This window comes from Pongo abelii, chromosome 7 (genome assembly GCF_028885655.2).
Source record: "Pongo abelii isolate AG06213 chromosome 7, NHGRI_mPonAbe1-v2.0_pri, whole genome shotgun sequence".
Taxonomy (NCBI): domain Eukaryota; kingdom Metazoa; phylum Chordata; class Mammalia; order Primates; family Hominidae; genus Pongo; species Pongo abelii.
In genome coordinates, this window is record NC_071992.2 from 103,986,468 (window position 1) to 104,004,469 (window position 18,002).

The 18,002-nt window shown below is 34.0% G+C and overlaps 1 protein-coding gene across 2 annotated transcripts in view; it reads right to left on the reverse strand.

Moving 5' to 3' along the window:
- The window catches only part of MMP16 (matrix metallopeptidase 16), a 286,190-nt gene that overhangs the window by 147,257 nt on the left and 120,931 nt on the right, over positions 1-18,002 (reverse strand). For both annotated transcript variants that reach the window (XM_024251330.3, XM_054518653.2), the window contains exon 2: positions 8,766-8,914. In XM_024251330.3, coding sequence (XP_024107098.2) covers positions 8,766-8,914 — 149 coding nt within the window. The remainder of the gene's footprint in view (positions 1-8,765; positions 8,915-18,002) is intronic.

An 18,002-nucleotide genomic window follows, 5' to 3' on the forward strand; every position in this document is an offset into this window, starting at 1 on the left:
GTTACATTCACATTTAGCTAAGGAAAACATTTAAGTAAGCAATCTGTGAAAAAAACCTGAAATGGATAGCTGGGTAAAATTTGAAACAATAGAATTAACTATTATCAGAATAAAATGTATTTTCAATGAGGGTATAGTCTCTAAAATTACTTTGGTATGCATAAAATTGAAAAACGAAGGCCGTAATGTCATGCTTTTGTTGGAGCCAGTAAAAGACTTCTTTGTGAAGTGTGTACATCTTCCAAAGAACAGATTTCTTTTTTTTTTTTTTTTGAGTCCGAGTTTTGATCTTGTAGCCCAGGCTGGAGTGCAATGGCATGATCTCGGCTTAACCACAACCTCCACCTCCCGAGTTCAAGCAATTCTCCTGCCTCAGCCTCCCAAGTAGCTGGGATTACAGGCACGCACCACCACACCTGGATAATTTTGTATTTTTAGTAGAGACAGGGTTTCTTCATGTTGGTCAGGCTGGTCTCAAACTACCAAGCTCAGGTGATCTGTTTGCCTTGGCCTCCCAAAGTGCTGGGATTACAGGCGTGAGCCACCATGCCTGGCCCAAAGAACAGATATTTTAGGGAGGAATAGTAGGTTCCTGTGCTAAAAGACATTTCTGCTGAATCCCTTATATAAGTCTTGGGCTTTTGCCCACTTCATATAGTTGTTTGCTTGTGTTCTAACTATTTGTTCATTTACCCATCTCATCCTGATTTATTCATCATACAGTATTTTTGAGCTTTTACAACATGCTAAGATATATAAAAGAAAGTATGGATTAAAAGATGAAGAAAGAAAGAACCCCTTCCTTACTGAGCTCATAGCACACAGGTAAGACATGTATCATTTAAAAAGTACAATATAATGGAGTAAGTGCTCTCACACCTCCATCTAGATATCTTGTCATCATCTCTAATGTTATATGTAATACAAAGAAAATCATGATATTCCTACCCCAAACTTGCACCAATTTATCTGATGCCTCATCTCAGCTGAAATCCTTAGCATCTTCTAATGCCCACACCAGATATCCAGGCATAACCCTCCACTACTGTTTCCTCATATCCAGTCCATCACAGTCTAGTCTCTTCTACTCTCAAAATGTCTCTTGTATCTCTCACTCTCAACACTTCCTTCATTTTCACTACTAACAATACTAACAATACATTTTCCCAAAGCAAAAGTGTGTTCTCTGCATGTTCTGAGCACGAAATGCCTTTGTAGAAAGAATCTGATTTAGGTCTACCTAGTGAGGGTGTCCCCTGTCCTCCTTCTCAAAATCCAATCGAGTTTCTACAGAACCAAACCTCTTCTGGACCTTATATGCAATGACCTCTGTCTGGAATACTTTTCACTCCTTGTTCACCCTGAGAATCCTAATTATTCTTTAATATTCAACTCACATAGATACAGTTTACCACCCCAATGCAGCATGCCTTATAATGTGTATCCTAATTTGTATGTGTCTGTCTCTATCTACCACTGACCTGTGAGTGAGGGCAGAGAGCCAAGCATGAGGTCAGTGCCTAGTGAAGTCGCCAATAAGGAACATGAAGCAAATGAACTAAGTCTATATGTCATTTTGCATATACTGATCATTTCGACAATCCTATATATTTCTTGAGGACTTCACAACTTTTTCCAACTCTGTGCTTTGAACAAATGATTATTGCAGAGACATTACGTGGATACTCATATAAAACAAAATCAAGAAGCAGATAATTTACACATAAGAAATAAGCATAACATATATAATATAATATCAACTAATGATTTAATGAAAAGAACTCTGAATGCAGATTGGTAAAGTTGAGAATACTCTATGTTAACTTCACCAATATTTGTATCTAAACATTCTGGCACAGAGATATTAGTGGGTATTATCTTCTCAAAGTAGGTAAAATACCATAAATATGATCAAAGCACATCACACTACTGAACATGACACAGAATCCGAGCTAAATCGGTCTTCAGGCTTTTGTATGTGACTTTAAACATTTGATTTCATAAGCAGGCAGGTTCTTTCTTATGGAAATTTTAAAGTTCCCAAAGGATATAAAGAATGCTCAGTGTTTAACAGGACTCATCAATGCATGAAATGTGTCTAATATTAAATGCAAAACTGGCATGCTAATGTTTTTATTCAGTTAGAGTCTAGCAGTCAGGTTCATTTTCAGTTGCCCAAATAGATAATATAAATTTATTAGGCACCGAAATGTTAGTAGCATTCAAATGTCAATTTGATAAATCCCATATACACCTGTTCACACAAAAAACAGGAATATGTAACTATATACATTCACATGCAAAGTTAACATATAAGTGTATTTTATACATATATATACATATATATATATATATGTATATATATAGCTTATTACCAACTGGCAACTTGGTAAAATCTAGCCGCCACCTTTTTTTAAAGCTTTCAATAATGTTATTTTCAGGCAGTACTTTTTTTGCGACAGTGTCACTGCTTAAACATACTTTTTCAGTGTGTCAACACACAACTCATATAACTGTGCTTTTTATTTTTCTTGACTGACTCATTTGTGAGAAATTTTAAGTTGACATCCCAAAGCAAACAAAGACATGGGGAAAGAGCACTGAAGCTCTGTAATTATCAAGGTGTAAATAATGGCATGGCTTCAATTTTCATAAACGTAATACTGATTTTTAATACTGACTTAGTTTTTGGGAATTTTAGAGAATTTTAAAATTAGGTGGGCAGATCATTAATGTCCTCATTTAAGTTAACTCAACTTAAAAAGAAAAAAAATCTAAATCAGTGGTTTTGAGAGGAGTATAAAAATTGAAAGCAGGGATCCTGGTGCCATACTGTAGAGTTACCTCGCTGACTCAATAGTCCTATGACAATAGGTTACTGTTTCTTTTTATACTTCAGTTTCCGCATCTTTAAAGGAGATGATAATATTACCTCTATTATTGGGTTATTGTGAAGAATGAATTAGTTAAATCATTTAAACACTTAAAATATTGTCTAGCAGACAGTAACTACTATTATTAAGTTACAATTCTAATTCTAATAACTATTATTATTTTACAAATATCAGGAAGTAGTTATACTGGTGGTAGTCGTGGTAGAAGCAGCAGCAGCGTACAAATATTGATGTGCTTCACCTCCCTTTGACCTGTATATATGTTATTTAAAACAGGGATTTTTTTGGTACTTTGATAATAGAAATATAAATAAACAACTTCACTGTCCTCTGTTTTAGGTAAATAAAGTAGCCAGAAGCTTCTAAACAGTTTGGTGTACACACACACACAGACACACACACATACATCTGAAAGTGTCCATTAGCTTCGTATATTTTTAAAAAGTATTTAATAAGTTGGGCATTCATGCCAAACACATAAGGCCACTCACTGCATGACTCTAAGAGGTGCCCTTAGGTTATAGTCCTTGTACTGGGTATCCTGTAGTGGTGCTGCAAGAAGGCCGTGCTTCAACAAAACACCAGGGAAACATCATCCCTTGCAGCTAGAGCTCTGCCACACAGTGGCTCTGTGTAAATACACCTACCTTTACCATGAGAAAAGAAAATGATTGCCAAATACATATGTTGTACTTTATCAATTCGTGCTCTAAGACAATATTCACCAGGATAATATGTTAAACAAGTTGCCATTCTCCATACTTTCACAAGTTTTAGTTAAAACTATGAATAACATTTACTATTTATAGTAGTCCCCAAAAGATCCTTCCAGAAATTTAAAAATGTACTTATTTTAATTACTTTAAAAAATCCTTAGGTTTTATTTGTATTCACAGAGTCAAGTCCAGTTGCCATGGGAAGATTTTTAAAAGTAAATTAACTTAGGGCTAAAAATGTTGCAGCTGACAGCTCATTCCAGTCCAGTTTCTCTTATCTACAGACTCATTAACTGCCTGTATAGACACACAGGTTATTCACAAGATTGAAATGGCAAAGTTAAAGTACCTAAATACCTGAGCAAGAACAAAAGTGTATTAAGCCACTATGATCTTCAATGTGAACACAATTTCAGTGTCAGCTCTAACCAATTCTTTCAACTTTTTACCTTTCAGAATAGGAATCTAAGGTTCCTGCTCACTACCTATCAACCTTCCTTCTGCTGCCACCAAAATGTGGGCTGACCCATCCTATAATGTGATAGTGTTTTAATGCCATGGGTATATTCAGAAATAAAAAGAAGAACATCAATTGATCAAGAACATATCTTTTATATCCAAACTGAAAAAGAAGATAAGAGAACATTCTCTTGGCAATTTAGACAAAAGAATAAAAATCATAAAACATATTGAGAAGCCAAAAATGTTGGGGTTCTTGGCACATCTAAATAAGTATTTCAATTATCAAATTAGGAGTCCAAATATCACTATAGGTTCATTGAAATGACTTGAAAGAACTACTTATTCAATCTTAAATAAATTTTAATTAAGTTAAATTTCTGTACAATGAGATATCGTCCTACCCCAGTTAAACAAACTTTTATCAAAAAGACAGGCCATAATGAATGCTGGGGAGCATCTGAAGAAACAGAAATCCTTATACACTACTGATGGAAATATAAATTAGGATAATCACTATGGAGAAGAGTATGGAGGTTCCTCAAAAAACTAAAAATAGAACTACCATATGATCTAACAATCCCACTGCTGGGCATATATCCAAAGGAAAGGGTATCAGTATATTGAAAAGATATCTACACTCCCTTGTTTATTGCAGCACTATTCACAACAGCTAAGATATGGAATCATCTGAAATGTCTGTCAATGTGTGAATGGATAAAGAAAATGTGGTATTTATACACAATGGAATATTATTCAGCTATAAAAAATAAAATCCTGTAATTTGCAGCAACATGGATAGAATTGGAAGACATTATGTTAAGTGAAATAGGTCAGGCACAAAAAGACAAATATTGCATTGCATGTTCTCACATATGTGGGAGCTAAAAAACAAAACAAAACAAAACAAAAAACAAAAAAAGAACTTCATGGAGACAGAGACTAGAATTATCTAGAATTATGGTTACCAGAGGCTGGGAAGGATAGGAGGGAGGTGGGGATAAAGAGAAGGGGTGGCTAATGGGTACAAAATGTAGTTAGATACAATGAATAAGAGATAGTAGTAAATAGCGCACTAGGGTGACTACAGTTAAAAACAATTTATTGCATATTTAACTAAAAGAGTAAAATTGGAATTATCTTAACACAAATAAATGGCAAATACTTGAGGTGATAGATACCCCAACTACCCTGATTTGATCATTATGTACTGTATGCCTGTATCAAAACATAAGTACCCTGTAAATATATAGGACTATTATATATCCATAATAATTAAAAATAATTTAAAAAAGAAATACTTCACCAAGCACACTTGAGTGCATGCCACTGTGCACATATAAAAGATAAACTAATATGAAAAAATTACTATTAAAATTATAAAACATATCAGACTCATTTTCTTTATTGCCTTGCTATTTTTTTGTTTCCTCGCTAAATATATACATTTTATGTATAATATAGATTGCTCCATTCATTAAGGAATTTAGGGGAGCTTGCTTCCAAAAATTAGCTATGCATCTATAATTTAAAAGAATCACTGATGAACTCATTCTGTGGGAGGGGATAAGTATTTATTATGATCTCTAATACCATTGTTAATTAATAGTAAAGCAATATTATATGACATTTAAGGTAATACCTTAATTTATTGCTTGAAAATGGTTAATTTCTTCAACACAATATAGGGATTACTGCAATTGTCATCATTACTTTTAATTACCCAATAATTACAGGTTCAATGCATCACATGTCTATCTGCCAAAAAAGGATATAATTATTTAATATAAAAACAATTGATCTTGACAAAAGTCTAAAATTAGATAAGAGTTCATAGCATTGAAAATGGTTAAGACATTATATTAATACTGAGGAATAATTTGGATCTATAACTATAGTCCATATTTTATGTAATAAGTGTCAGATAAAAATTCATACCTTATAATTTGACCATAATATAACAGAGTGTGATTTCAGCATGGATTGTTACCACACATTCAAGATTACAAAAGCACAGATGATACCTTTAATATCATGATGATGGGGATTATACTTCCAAAAATAGTACACTATTTCAGCTGAGTACCTTGATCAATAACACCTTAAGAGTAGAGATGCGACAGCAGAAAAAAATAGGCAGGAAGCAAATGAAGCCACCGGGTTTCTAGTTCAAGTGACAATGAGAATGAAGTCTCCAAGCAGACACAGGGAGCAGAGGAGGCATGGCAGGCTAGGAAGGGAAGATGAGGAGGAGTTAACAAGGCTTTAGTTGTTTCACCTAGAAATAACTGCCAGGGGTAATACTCTGAAGAGAAAGATGCACTACCAATTCCTAAAAAGACACCAAGAAAAATCCAAACCTGAATTAGAACATGGCTTTGTTCAAATAAAAACAAAAACAAAACAGCTCCAAACCAAAACAAACAAGGAAAAAAGTCCCTTTGATTTTAAATTATGCGCTGCCTATATAGTTGATCTTTTCTCTATAATGCCCTATCACAGAAATGCTACTTTAACTCCCATGCACTGACACCATCATTTTTACTGGTTTGGATCTGAGCCACTCTGTGCCCCAAAAAAGGCCCGTGTCCTTCTCTACTCCTCCACATTTTTTACATCCTCCTGCCAGAGAACAGCAAACAGTTCAGACCCCTTTCCATATGAAGGGCCCAAATAAATCCTGTGCACATTACTCTTCCATTACCTGCTCACAAAAACCTTCCTCCAGCCACTTTCAGAAAACAAACGTTTCCATCCCAAGTCCTTCTAATGACCAACAGGAGCTCACAAAACTTGTGGAAATGTACCTTTCCTAGGACTCCACTTTCTTAAATTTAACAACTAGTAATAAGTATTACATACTTCCTTATTATTCTGGCACTAGTCAAGTTAGACCTTCAAACAATGTGAACTAATTTGTTTCCCAAGTCCTCAATTTATTTGTATTTTTATGAATTGCGTCATATTTTCCAAGAAAGTGAATCAGAAGCTAACAGCTCTCCATTAAGAACAAGAACGCTGTCCACAGCACTTTGTAAAATGCTGTGATGAGGAGTAAAATTTAAATGGAATTTGCCACTATACGTGGCAGCAAAACACAGGATTTGCTGGAGGCTTTTGCTTGTTAACTTAAAACTATATTTATTTAAGGCAAGGGGCATATTATGCCTTAAAATGATATTATAGCATTCAGAGAGAATTGCAGTGATTAGAGGGCAGCAGGTCCAGAATATCAAAACTCTATTCCCAATATTTAGAACAAGGTTCTAATTGTGGCAGAACACATTCTTTTTATTCTTGATTCTGTTTTCCAAGACGTAGATCAAAGTTAATATTTATGCATCTCTCAAAAGTACTAGGAGAGGTAATGTATTTATGTTTCCAAACTGCTTTGAAGTTTAATCTCAAAGCTTTTATTTTTTATAAAGGTTTTCCTGTGTTGATGAAATAGAAAAATTATGACTAACATCATGTTGCAAACTTAGATGGCAAAATTTTGAAATTATGTATTAAATTAGTTTGATATGTCAGAATAATTAAGTATGTCTAAGTCTAGATAATCCAGGTATTTAAAGTTTAAAAAGAAAAACAGTATGTCTTTTCTCAAGGTATATAGCAGGGCAAGTTCCCCAGATCAAATGTCAAAAGACAGGTTCTGCAACTACTCTGTAGTTCACTTAGCCTTTGACATTTAGTTCCTCTATTTGAGAAAGCAGAGAGAAAAATGCATGCTTGTCTTTCCTATTGTGGAGGGTTGATGTACCATGATCAAACTAAGTAACAAAAAATATGTAAACTTTGTGAGTATCAGGGATTCTAAAAACACAAATGATTTTTCCCTCTACTGAAAAAAATTAATCACTTCTTCCTTTGGTGTCCAGAAAAGTAATGCTGTTTCATAATCTTACGAAACTTACTGTGTACCTGTGGTAATACCATTTGTGACTATGTCTATCTATGCAGAAGATAAGAATTAAGCTCCTTTGATGAAGAGATTATGCCTTCTGAATCTGTACATGCTTTATCTTTCACAGATAAAGCACCCAATAAAGAGCTGAATAAATAAATGAATGATTGATGAACCAATCATTAAAAAGCAAAATTATTAAAAAATAAGAAGCCCTTTGATCACAAGAAATTGAAAGAAGTAACTTTCCAGTGAAACCTTTCTTTGATTTAGAACCGTCAGCAGTGGGGAGTTAGTAAACTGTTAACTGGCTCTCTGACGCTGCCCCTCCTACCCAAAATAAGAGCCCTAATTTGTGTTGTTTCCTAGTTTCCAGGGTGTAGATATTTCCATTTGGCCAATTTCAAGCTCCTAATATGATACCAGTGAACAGAGATTTGGGAAGCAATGTGTACAATATATTCTCATCAGTCACACAACCCACCTCTGTTGCTCATGGTCACTCTTTTTGTAGTAGCTTCAACTGTACACCTACCTCAACATTTCATTCATATTTTCTTTACTACTTTGAAACTATGTTGCTAAAATCAGGTAAGCAAACCTGACATTGGGCCTTAAATATCTTATGAAATATTGGAGGAGTGGGGTTAAATTAGGTTATGTAATTCCAAAGAAAGTTTATGAGACAAATTACTCCATTTCTGGTTTGTGGAGTTCATATAAAGTTTTCCAGACTACTTAGTTTGGCTCAAGGACCAAAAAGAAAGGAGGTTGGGAGCCATTACTTACTCAATTGTGTTTCTGTCCACTTTTCCTGTCATGTTAATGCCATAGAACTGCTGCATGGCAGCTAGGGCAGACTGCATGGTCTCTGCAGAGCGCAGCACTGACATTCTGGGGTCAGTCGGTGGAAGGTAGCCGTACTTTTGTAACCAAACCTGCAATAACAAGTACAGTTTCTTTTAGATCAATTTTACAATTTAACAATAATTTTCTGGTAATTAATGTATATCTATAATAGAGTTTTGAACATTTTCTCCACAAGGGCATACAGTATTTTAAGTGTTTGATCTTTTTGTAATATATATTATGTAGGTTAGGTTATTTTAATATAATTGCAGTGACTGTTATGGATCTTTCTGACATACCTTCTAATGCTAATTGAAAAAAAAGATTAATTATTTGTTGCAAGCTTATAATGTATAACGTACTATACCAAATACTGGATAAAAACTTAAGTAAGATTATCCCTGTCCTCTAGAACCTCAACCTCCCAAAATGAAGGATGCTTTTTCAACAGTATGACTCCATTGAGACGTTTATGTTGCAAAGGGCAGTCAATGAGCATATACCACATTAAAAAAGCCATCTTCCTGAAATTGACCAGTGACTCCAGCTATGACGTGTAGCATCTTTACAGATAAACCACGTTACTCTATGACATTTTGGGTGTAAATTCCATAAAACCATTCTATCCAATAGTAGCTAGGTATCTTTTGATGATTTTACCATGTAAAGAATATTCTTTCTTCATTTATTTATGGTGACTCATTTTAATCTAAATCACACAAGTAACCAAGTTTTTCACCTATAGAAGGAATCCAACTATCATCTTAAGAGTGTTTAGACCTCTCTTTAAGGGTCTCATGATTTTTATCCCCCACCTTCCCTGGTGAAGGGGGCTCTGGGAGGACAGAGAAAGAAGTCATAGTTGAATTCACATTCTAATTGTGATTGGAGCAAAAATTCGGAGTCATTTAAGGTTAAATTTTAAAAGTTAATACAAACGCAGTGCATTTGGAAAAAAACATATATCTCCACCAGGGAGCAGATGCTTTCTAGTTTTACAACGCTATGCATTCATTTTAAATGCACAATCATATGTTCAGGCCACATCCCATCCTGCTGTCCTTTACCTCAATCTTCTATAGGGCTCTAAGATTTCTTGGAGTTTAGTGAACTACTTCTCAAATTGATAAGGGCCAAGTAATTCTGTCCCTGGCATAAAAATAGAAGCCTTGCTATTTAGTGAACGGTATTTGCCAGCATGTGTTACCCTTCCTACCCTCAGTCTATTTATCACATAAATGATCATCCTATGAAATTGCAGTTTTTCCCAAATAACATATTCTTCCTTTATGAACTTCAACTTCTAAAACAGGAGACATATTTTCCCAGTGAAAATAACCAGCAAATATAGAAGTTAAATTTCACCAAAAGAAACTAATATTAAATGTATCAAAGTCTTAAAATGTGAAACACAAAGTGGAATTTTTCATGGTATTTCCAAAAACTGACCACCTCAAAAGAACAGTACCATAAGCACATCCCCTTGAAAATAAAAAAAAACCTCAACATTTATTCTAAAACTATTTAAGAAATGAGCAATGAATCACTGTCAGGAAGGTGTATTAGTGAAACTTAATCTAGTAAACTCATGTACCATATAGTAAAAGCATGCCAAGACATTCTTCTCATCTAATCTGTAATGAATAGACTGCCAGGGAAAATATGAATATTCAGTTTCCTAGTTAGCAGTGGTGCAGTCTGAAGTAGACTCCACTTTTTTCTGAATGAAGGAAGCAGGCAATATTATTTAATATGAAAGTCAATACCTATTGTTACGTAATTTCTCAAATTTAGAATGTTGTGTCTTGATTTTTAATAACATACATGCACCAATATTCTTAAACTGAATGCTTTTTCCATAACACTTTGTTTGCATTCATTTCTTACTTGCTAGAGAGCTGACTTGTTGCTAGGTTACTCATGGGTGCTAAGCTACAGGCAATTACATTTATGAGGAAAGCAAAGAGAAAACCATTAACATTAAACCCTATGACTTATGTACAGATAGAGGAATTATAAAATATGTAAATGTTAAGTGCATAATGAACAGAATAAAAATACATATTTGATTTATGCACTAGCCTTTCAAACAAATGTTTTAAAATAATGTAAAAAATGAATTGAGATTTTTCTTCAAGTTTTCTTTTACACTGTCACTTATGAAAGGGAGTTCTTTCTGAATGACTGAAGAGTAGATCATTATTTTTAATTCTAAAATATTGGGAAAGCTATGAGTTCTACCATTTTATGATCAAGGTTTGTTTCCTGGCTAATCAAGGTTGATTTGTCACCTACGAAGCAAACCTTTATTCCAAATTACAAACTTATAATATCTTTTTTGATAAACAATTAAATCTATTAAGTAATACTTGAAAACGTATCTTTCCCCTTACCCTAGTATTCTGCTATCCAAGGTTAATGATTTGGCATGTAGGCTTTGCATCTTTTTCACTGTTCTTAAAAATAAATTTTGAGATATAAATATATATGTGAGTATGTATGTGTATCTGTAAACACATATACATATATATCACAGATTATACCATACCCTTCCATCCTCATATGTTTTTATTTGAAGTATATCCCTGTTTTCATCATTGTCTTAAAATACTTCACCTCCTGGATTATTGCAAATACTAAATTTGTCTCTTGAGACTGGTTACGCCTTAATGTCTTTTCAATGTTCTCAAATGCACATTATGAATAGTTAAAGAATTATCCATTCTTGTGTGCACTTGGATGAATGATATACAATTTGTAGGGGTGATGTTAGGATTAACCGAGAATATACAAAGCCCTCAGCATAATTCTTGCTCAGTAAGTCATACTATTATTTTATGCTTACCAACTACCCTGAGTTCTTAAAATCGTTCCTGTTCAACTTAAGATTTGTCTTTGGGATAGGGCAAGATTAAAAATAGGTGAGGTTGAACTAGTCATAGCTGTCAGGCAAGACAAACAACATGGGGTAAGGAATCAGAGTGCTTGAAAACTCCCCAAATCCAAAAGCAAATAAGGAAGGTGTGATACATTTGGCAAACTGATTTTTGTTATGTTTTCTTCATTTTGTGCTCACAGGATTGAGAAGCGCTTTTGAGAACACTGAAAAAATATCAAGGGACAAACAAGTTTCTTTAAGGCAAACCTTGACTCTTTACTATCTGGGACTTACCCCATCTCATTATCTCTAGAACAACCAACCTCAAATGAAGCAATAAAATCTCACCTTGAATTACATTCCTGTTTTACTAACTCATTCAAACATCTTGCTACCAGGTAGACAAAACCAATTTCCAGCACTTAGTGATTATTCACTTGGAGGAACAACCAGAAGATTGTTGTTCTCTGCAGAGCAAGATGATATATCAAGCAATAAAAGGTAAATGCTTACATATTAAATGTTGTGCCAACAGATATTGCCTTTACTAGATTATAGTATAAATAAGGACAGGCAAACAAAATTTCAGCAAAATTCATTAATGAATTCATTAATTCATAAATATTAGTGACAAAAATGACTTTGTCACTAATATTTCATGTGCCCATACTGTGAAAACCTATGTTAATTGACTCAGTTATTCACCCACATATATTAAGCAGTATCCTGAAAAATGATTATATAAAAAATGGAGACAGTAGAAGTTCTCATCACTAAGAGCAAATCTAAGCAGTAACTTTTAAAAATATGTATCCTTATTTATTCCTTTAGGCCAATACTACAACCTAGAGAAATAAAATTCCCTCTAGCCTTGAAGCTAGTAAGTTTATCAACGTCTTAATATAAAGCTAGATACTGTTATTCATTTGCTTGGATGAAACACAAATGCGAGAACAATTTTTAAACTTTCCCACTGATAGGACATAACATATAGAGAAAACATCTTGAAATACTGACTCTGATTAATTGCAGACATCCTTTCCCTCACCAAAAAAAAATGGAATAAGTGAATAGGTGATTAAACTACTGAATATATTAGGGCTAGAAGAGATACATTTTAGAAATTATAGAAATAATTGAAGGGGAATATAAGGAAGGCTGTGTTAGGATTTTATTTAATCTGAAAAATCACTTTGCCAGTCCACAATGCCTATTTGTGACTGAATTAGTTATTTCAGGTTATTTCAAGTATAGTTAATTTCCATCTAATGTGGCATGGCAAATGCAAGTTCCTTGTACCCTGTGATTATATGATCCAAAGTATGGTACTCATATGAAAAGAAAAGTGCAAAGGTGATAAATTTATTTTATAGCATTTATTTAGTAAGAATCTCTTCCATTTACTTGATTATATAAACATTTTTATTATTTTGGGAAACAATTTTTTTAAATTACTGACTTCACCTCAAATTTTAACATACTAACAAAATGTTTAAATCTATGATGTTTAAAATATATTCTGATAAAATTAACTGACTTTCTCAGATGAAATTCAACTGAAAGAATGCATTTTAACAGATAACTTCTCAATGTTATAAAACATTAATTTCCATTTTTCAGTATGAGATTATAAATGCACTGGCTAAATTTTGTTACAAAGTAAAATTAACTAACAACTAAAAGGTGATGGCCCCTCTATTTTGTGGCATCATCAGCAAAGGCAGTAACAGCTTAAGGACTTACCATATATTTACTGGTTATAAATAGTGGAAGGATTTGTGGCCTACATTTTCTCGTCTAAAAAATGGCTATAAATGTGAATTTTAACTACCTATTAGCCAAAAAATTAAACTCATGTTGGAGTAATCATTCAGAATTGGTCAAATTGAAGATTCATAGGATAAGTTCACAAGGCAAAAATTAGCCTTTTTCTTCATTCGAAAATCTAAATGGGCTCTAAATCACCATCCTATCCCCAGCATGAATGGATTAGTGTATGAAATTGCACAAATAGAATTCAATTCACTTAGAATTTTACCATCTCTTTAATGGCTTCTTGAAATGGAAAGGAAATAGTGGAACAACCAAAAGTTACTCCACTAAACATCTTATCAATTAAGAGGAAATTGTCATTTGGACAGGAAGAGAAGAAAACAGCTGAGTTATACTAAAAGTTGTGATCCGTCATGATCATATTTTACACCTTAACAGGAAACTCATTTATGATAGAAGCCAATTACTTACGGTGTCAATGCTGTGGAGAGGTTTTCCAATCTGCATAAAGTGAGTTACACTTCGTACTTAGTAGCTGTGGGAGCAAAACCACTTAAACAGTAATGGCTGAGACCCAGTGTTAAAAAGAGAGCAGTGCCCTTACTTGAAATTCCATTATGTGCTAGTCATCATGCTGGAAAGTTGCAGAAGACTATGATATGCCATCTGCTCAGATTTTACTGTTTTTTTTTCTTCTAAGTTGTTTAGATTTTTTAAAGAAAGATTTATAGTGTACGTGCACATACACACACACACATAAATGGTGACAAAACAAGACCAAAATAAAAGCAAAACACAACCAATGATAAACAATAACAAAGCATGTACATGATACCACGACCGCTATGTTTCTGAAGTGGACAGAAATAATTACAAAAAAACTAACTACCTGTAATAATCATTGACATGATTCTGCTTTATATCACAATTACCTAAAAACTCAAAACAGTAAAATCCCCCTCAAATCTGTGTCTTTTCACACTAGCCAAGTGAAGAGAAATGCTGAACAATGCATCAGGTGAATGTTCTAAAAGCACTTACTTGAGTCTGTCATGTGAGTCACAGACTCAACTCGCCTTTATTTACTGGGAGCAGATTCAGTTTCATTGACACCAAAAATACAAAAAAGAAATTAATCTCAATTAAACTTGCAAAGTGGGGGGTGCAAAACGTCCCACTGAGATGAAGGTACAAAATACCAGAACTTTTTTTTTTTTTTGAGACGGAGTCTCGCTCTGTCACTAGGCTGGAGTGCAGTGGTGTAATCTCGGCTCACTGCAATCTCCGTCACCCGGGTTCAAGGGATCCTCCTGCCTCAGTCTCCCGAGTAGCTGGGACTATAGGTGCCTGCCACCACGGCCAGTAATTTTTTTGTATTTTTAGTAGAGACGAGCTTCAACATGTTGGCCAGGATGGTCTCGATCTCTTGACCTCGTGATCCACCCACCTCGTCTTCCCAAAGTGCTAGGATTACAGGCATGAGCTACTGCGCCCAACCAATACCAGAACATTTAATAAAATGCGCACATCCACACATGCATGCATGAGCATAACTGTAGATTAAACCTAACCTAAGAAGAAATAAATCTGACTTTTACTTAATATACAGATTAACCAAACTTCATACATTCATCACCACCAGATGTCCTAAAGGAGGAGCTGGAGTTCCACAGTGCAAAGAGTTTCACATTGTCATCTCAACAGTTAGGATGATTCCAGCACAATACAACATATAGCTGTTTTTCTGTGCCAGGTTAAATGGATTTATGAATTATATCATCTTACAGAAAAGAAATTTTATAATACTTTCAAATATGATGGGGAGTGACTAAGAAAATATTTTGTGCTATATAGATGTTTGCTGGTTATTTCATAGCAAGGTACTTAAAAGTTGTCAAACTTAAATGAGTTATGTATTTTCTTTTACAAAAAGACAAAAGTGCTGTCCTTTTCTGTGAAGACAAGTAGCTGCAAATAGTGTGCTATTCAATAGCTATTTTGGGATATGAGAAACAAAAATCTTTTAATCTGTACCATCAAGATAAAAGTGATGTTTTTGCAATGCAAGAGAAAAGAAATTGTTTTTCAAGGAAAGATATGCCATGCCAACTATTTTTAAAGACAGATGTTTGGAAATGTTTCTATCATCACATGACATTACACTCAAAAAGATAGAAATTCATGACCTATTCCAACTGTCATAATTCCCTACTTTAAAATCCCAGCAACAGAATTTTCCATTTGTAAAATAATCTGCCAAAAGAACAGTTGCAGAGGGTTTTAAGCCCATTTGTTAAAAATATAAAAATGCAACACCTTTTGATTGGTTTTTAGAATGAACTGATAGACATCAGAGAAAATGGTAATTTTTACCTGCTGAATTTTACCAAAAGCCTTTACAGAATTGAGGGATAGCATTACAAAATAAGGCTCATGATTTATAACCAGCTAATGATGCAACTTCTCCAGGATCCTGTGTGGTGTCATTTTTGGCTATGACTATTTTTAAGATAAAGATTATAAATAAACTGATCTTGAAATTGCTGTATTTCAAAGTGTTAAATCAGCATTTTAAAGAAGAATAAGGAAGAGTCAGTCAAAGAACTCTCAAAAAAATGATTAATAACATTTCTAATAAGAGCAAAACAATGTAAATATAATTCATAAATAAAAAATAAAAATTATTTTAAAACACATCTTTAGTTCACCTTAATATTTCTATTATAATGTTCTACAATATATATAATTTTAGTGATTTAGTTCATGAATATAATTATAAGTAAAACAGGGTACATGTTTTAAAAATTAAGATGTACAATAAAAATTGTAGAGATCATAAAGCTGACAGAAACTACTTTATTTCTAAAAAAGAAGCTATTTCCTTGAATTCTCTCCAATGTGCCACACTTACTCTCCTGAAAAGGTGAGAAAGCAGTTTATCAATATCTAGATATTAGATTCTATTCTGACTATGACAATTCTCAAGCTTTTCCTTTTCCATCATGCACTACTGAAGCTGCCCATATCCTACAGAAACAATTTCTTAGAATGCCTTCCAAGCCATGTATGATTTTGTCTCAAACTATTCCATTGTTGCTTTCCTCCACAGAATTTGTTCTTCGGTCACAATGAACTTCCAGTTCCACTCCCAGCAGGTCTCCATAAGAACAACTGCTAGCATGCCTTTACTGCCCATTATGTACCAGGCAATTTACATGCATTATCTTTAATCCTTATAATAAGTTCTCATATTCAGCACTATAACCTCTGTAATGATGAAATAAAACCCCAGAAAAAATAGGTAACTTGCTCAAGGACACATCAATAGTAAAAGGAGGAATCAGTATTCAAATAGAGACCTGACTGACACCAAGCTTGGCTCTGTTAATTTAGACTGCCTTTTAGACAGAGGAGACCCAGCTGCCTGTCTGTATGCTGGAAAGCCTAGGAGACCCTATTCATATTCAAAAAATGAGAAGGCAGACTGTCTGAAAACATACCTACAATAACCAAGAATGTTCAGTTTTTATGCAAACAAAACACCCCGTTTTGCACCATGAAAGGGCACTGAGCTGTGGCTGCATATGTTCTGGGTATAACACTAACTCCTACTTCTAAGGGCTTCTCTAATTACCAGTGCAAAACAGCCTTGCATGGTCCAATTTGCCCAGCCTAATTAATATTCTTATTTCTATCCTAGAATATTTCACTTATGGCCATTTCAGTTTTACAGTTTAAAAAACCACTGAAACCTTCTTTGCCAGACACCCTTTCTTCTCACTTTATTCTTTCACAGCACTTTCTTACTGTAGTCTCAAGGTTGCTAGTATCTACAGCTGACCAGCAACCTTGGTTATCTTCTCTAAAATTAATCACTTAAATACAATCTATGCACCTATGACACACAATTTAACTCTGACCTCAGCCAAATGTCCAGACTCTGAGATCACACTGCTGTTTAAATAAAAAATACAGCATTCTTTTTCTTTTTCCTCATAATCAATATCAGTCATTCTTAATTTTTTTCTTTTTCCTCATCATCGATATCCAATCCATCATCAGGTTTTAGCTACAATTTTATCTTGAATGGAAATACTTATTTCTGCTGCCACTCCTTTGTCAAGGAAACAATCATTTTCCACAAGAAACTACAAGATTCTCCAGCTGGCCTCTGTGCTTTCATATTGCTACCATCTCTCTCTTTGCCCAACTAGGGTAAGTTGTCTTTTTTTTAATTCTGGTAAAAAAAAATACATAGCCTAAATTTATCATTTTAACAGTTTTCAAGGATGCACTTTGATGGCATTAAGTACACTGACACTGTTATACAATCAGCACTACCACCCATTCTTGAACTTTTTCATCACCCCAAACTGAAACTATATAAAGTCCTCAAATAATGTTTTACTCAATGTGGTTTCGTTATGATGATGATGATAAAGAAAAAAATTCCCAGCTGGGGCCACTGTTTGTGTGGAGATTGCATGTTTTACCCATGTTTGTGTGAGTTTTCTCTGGGTATTTAG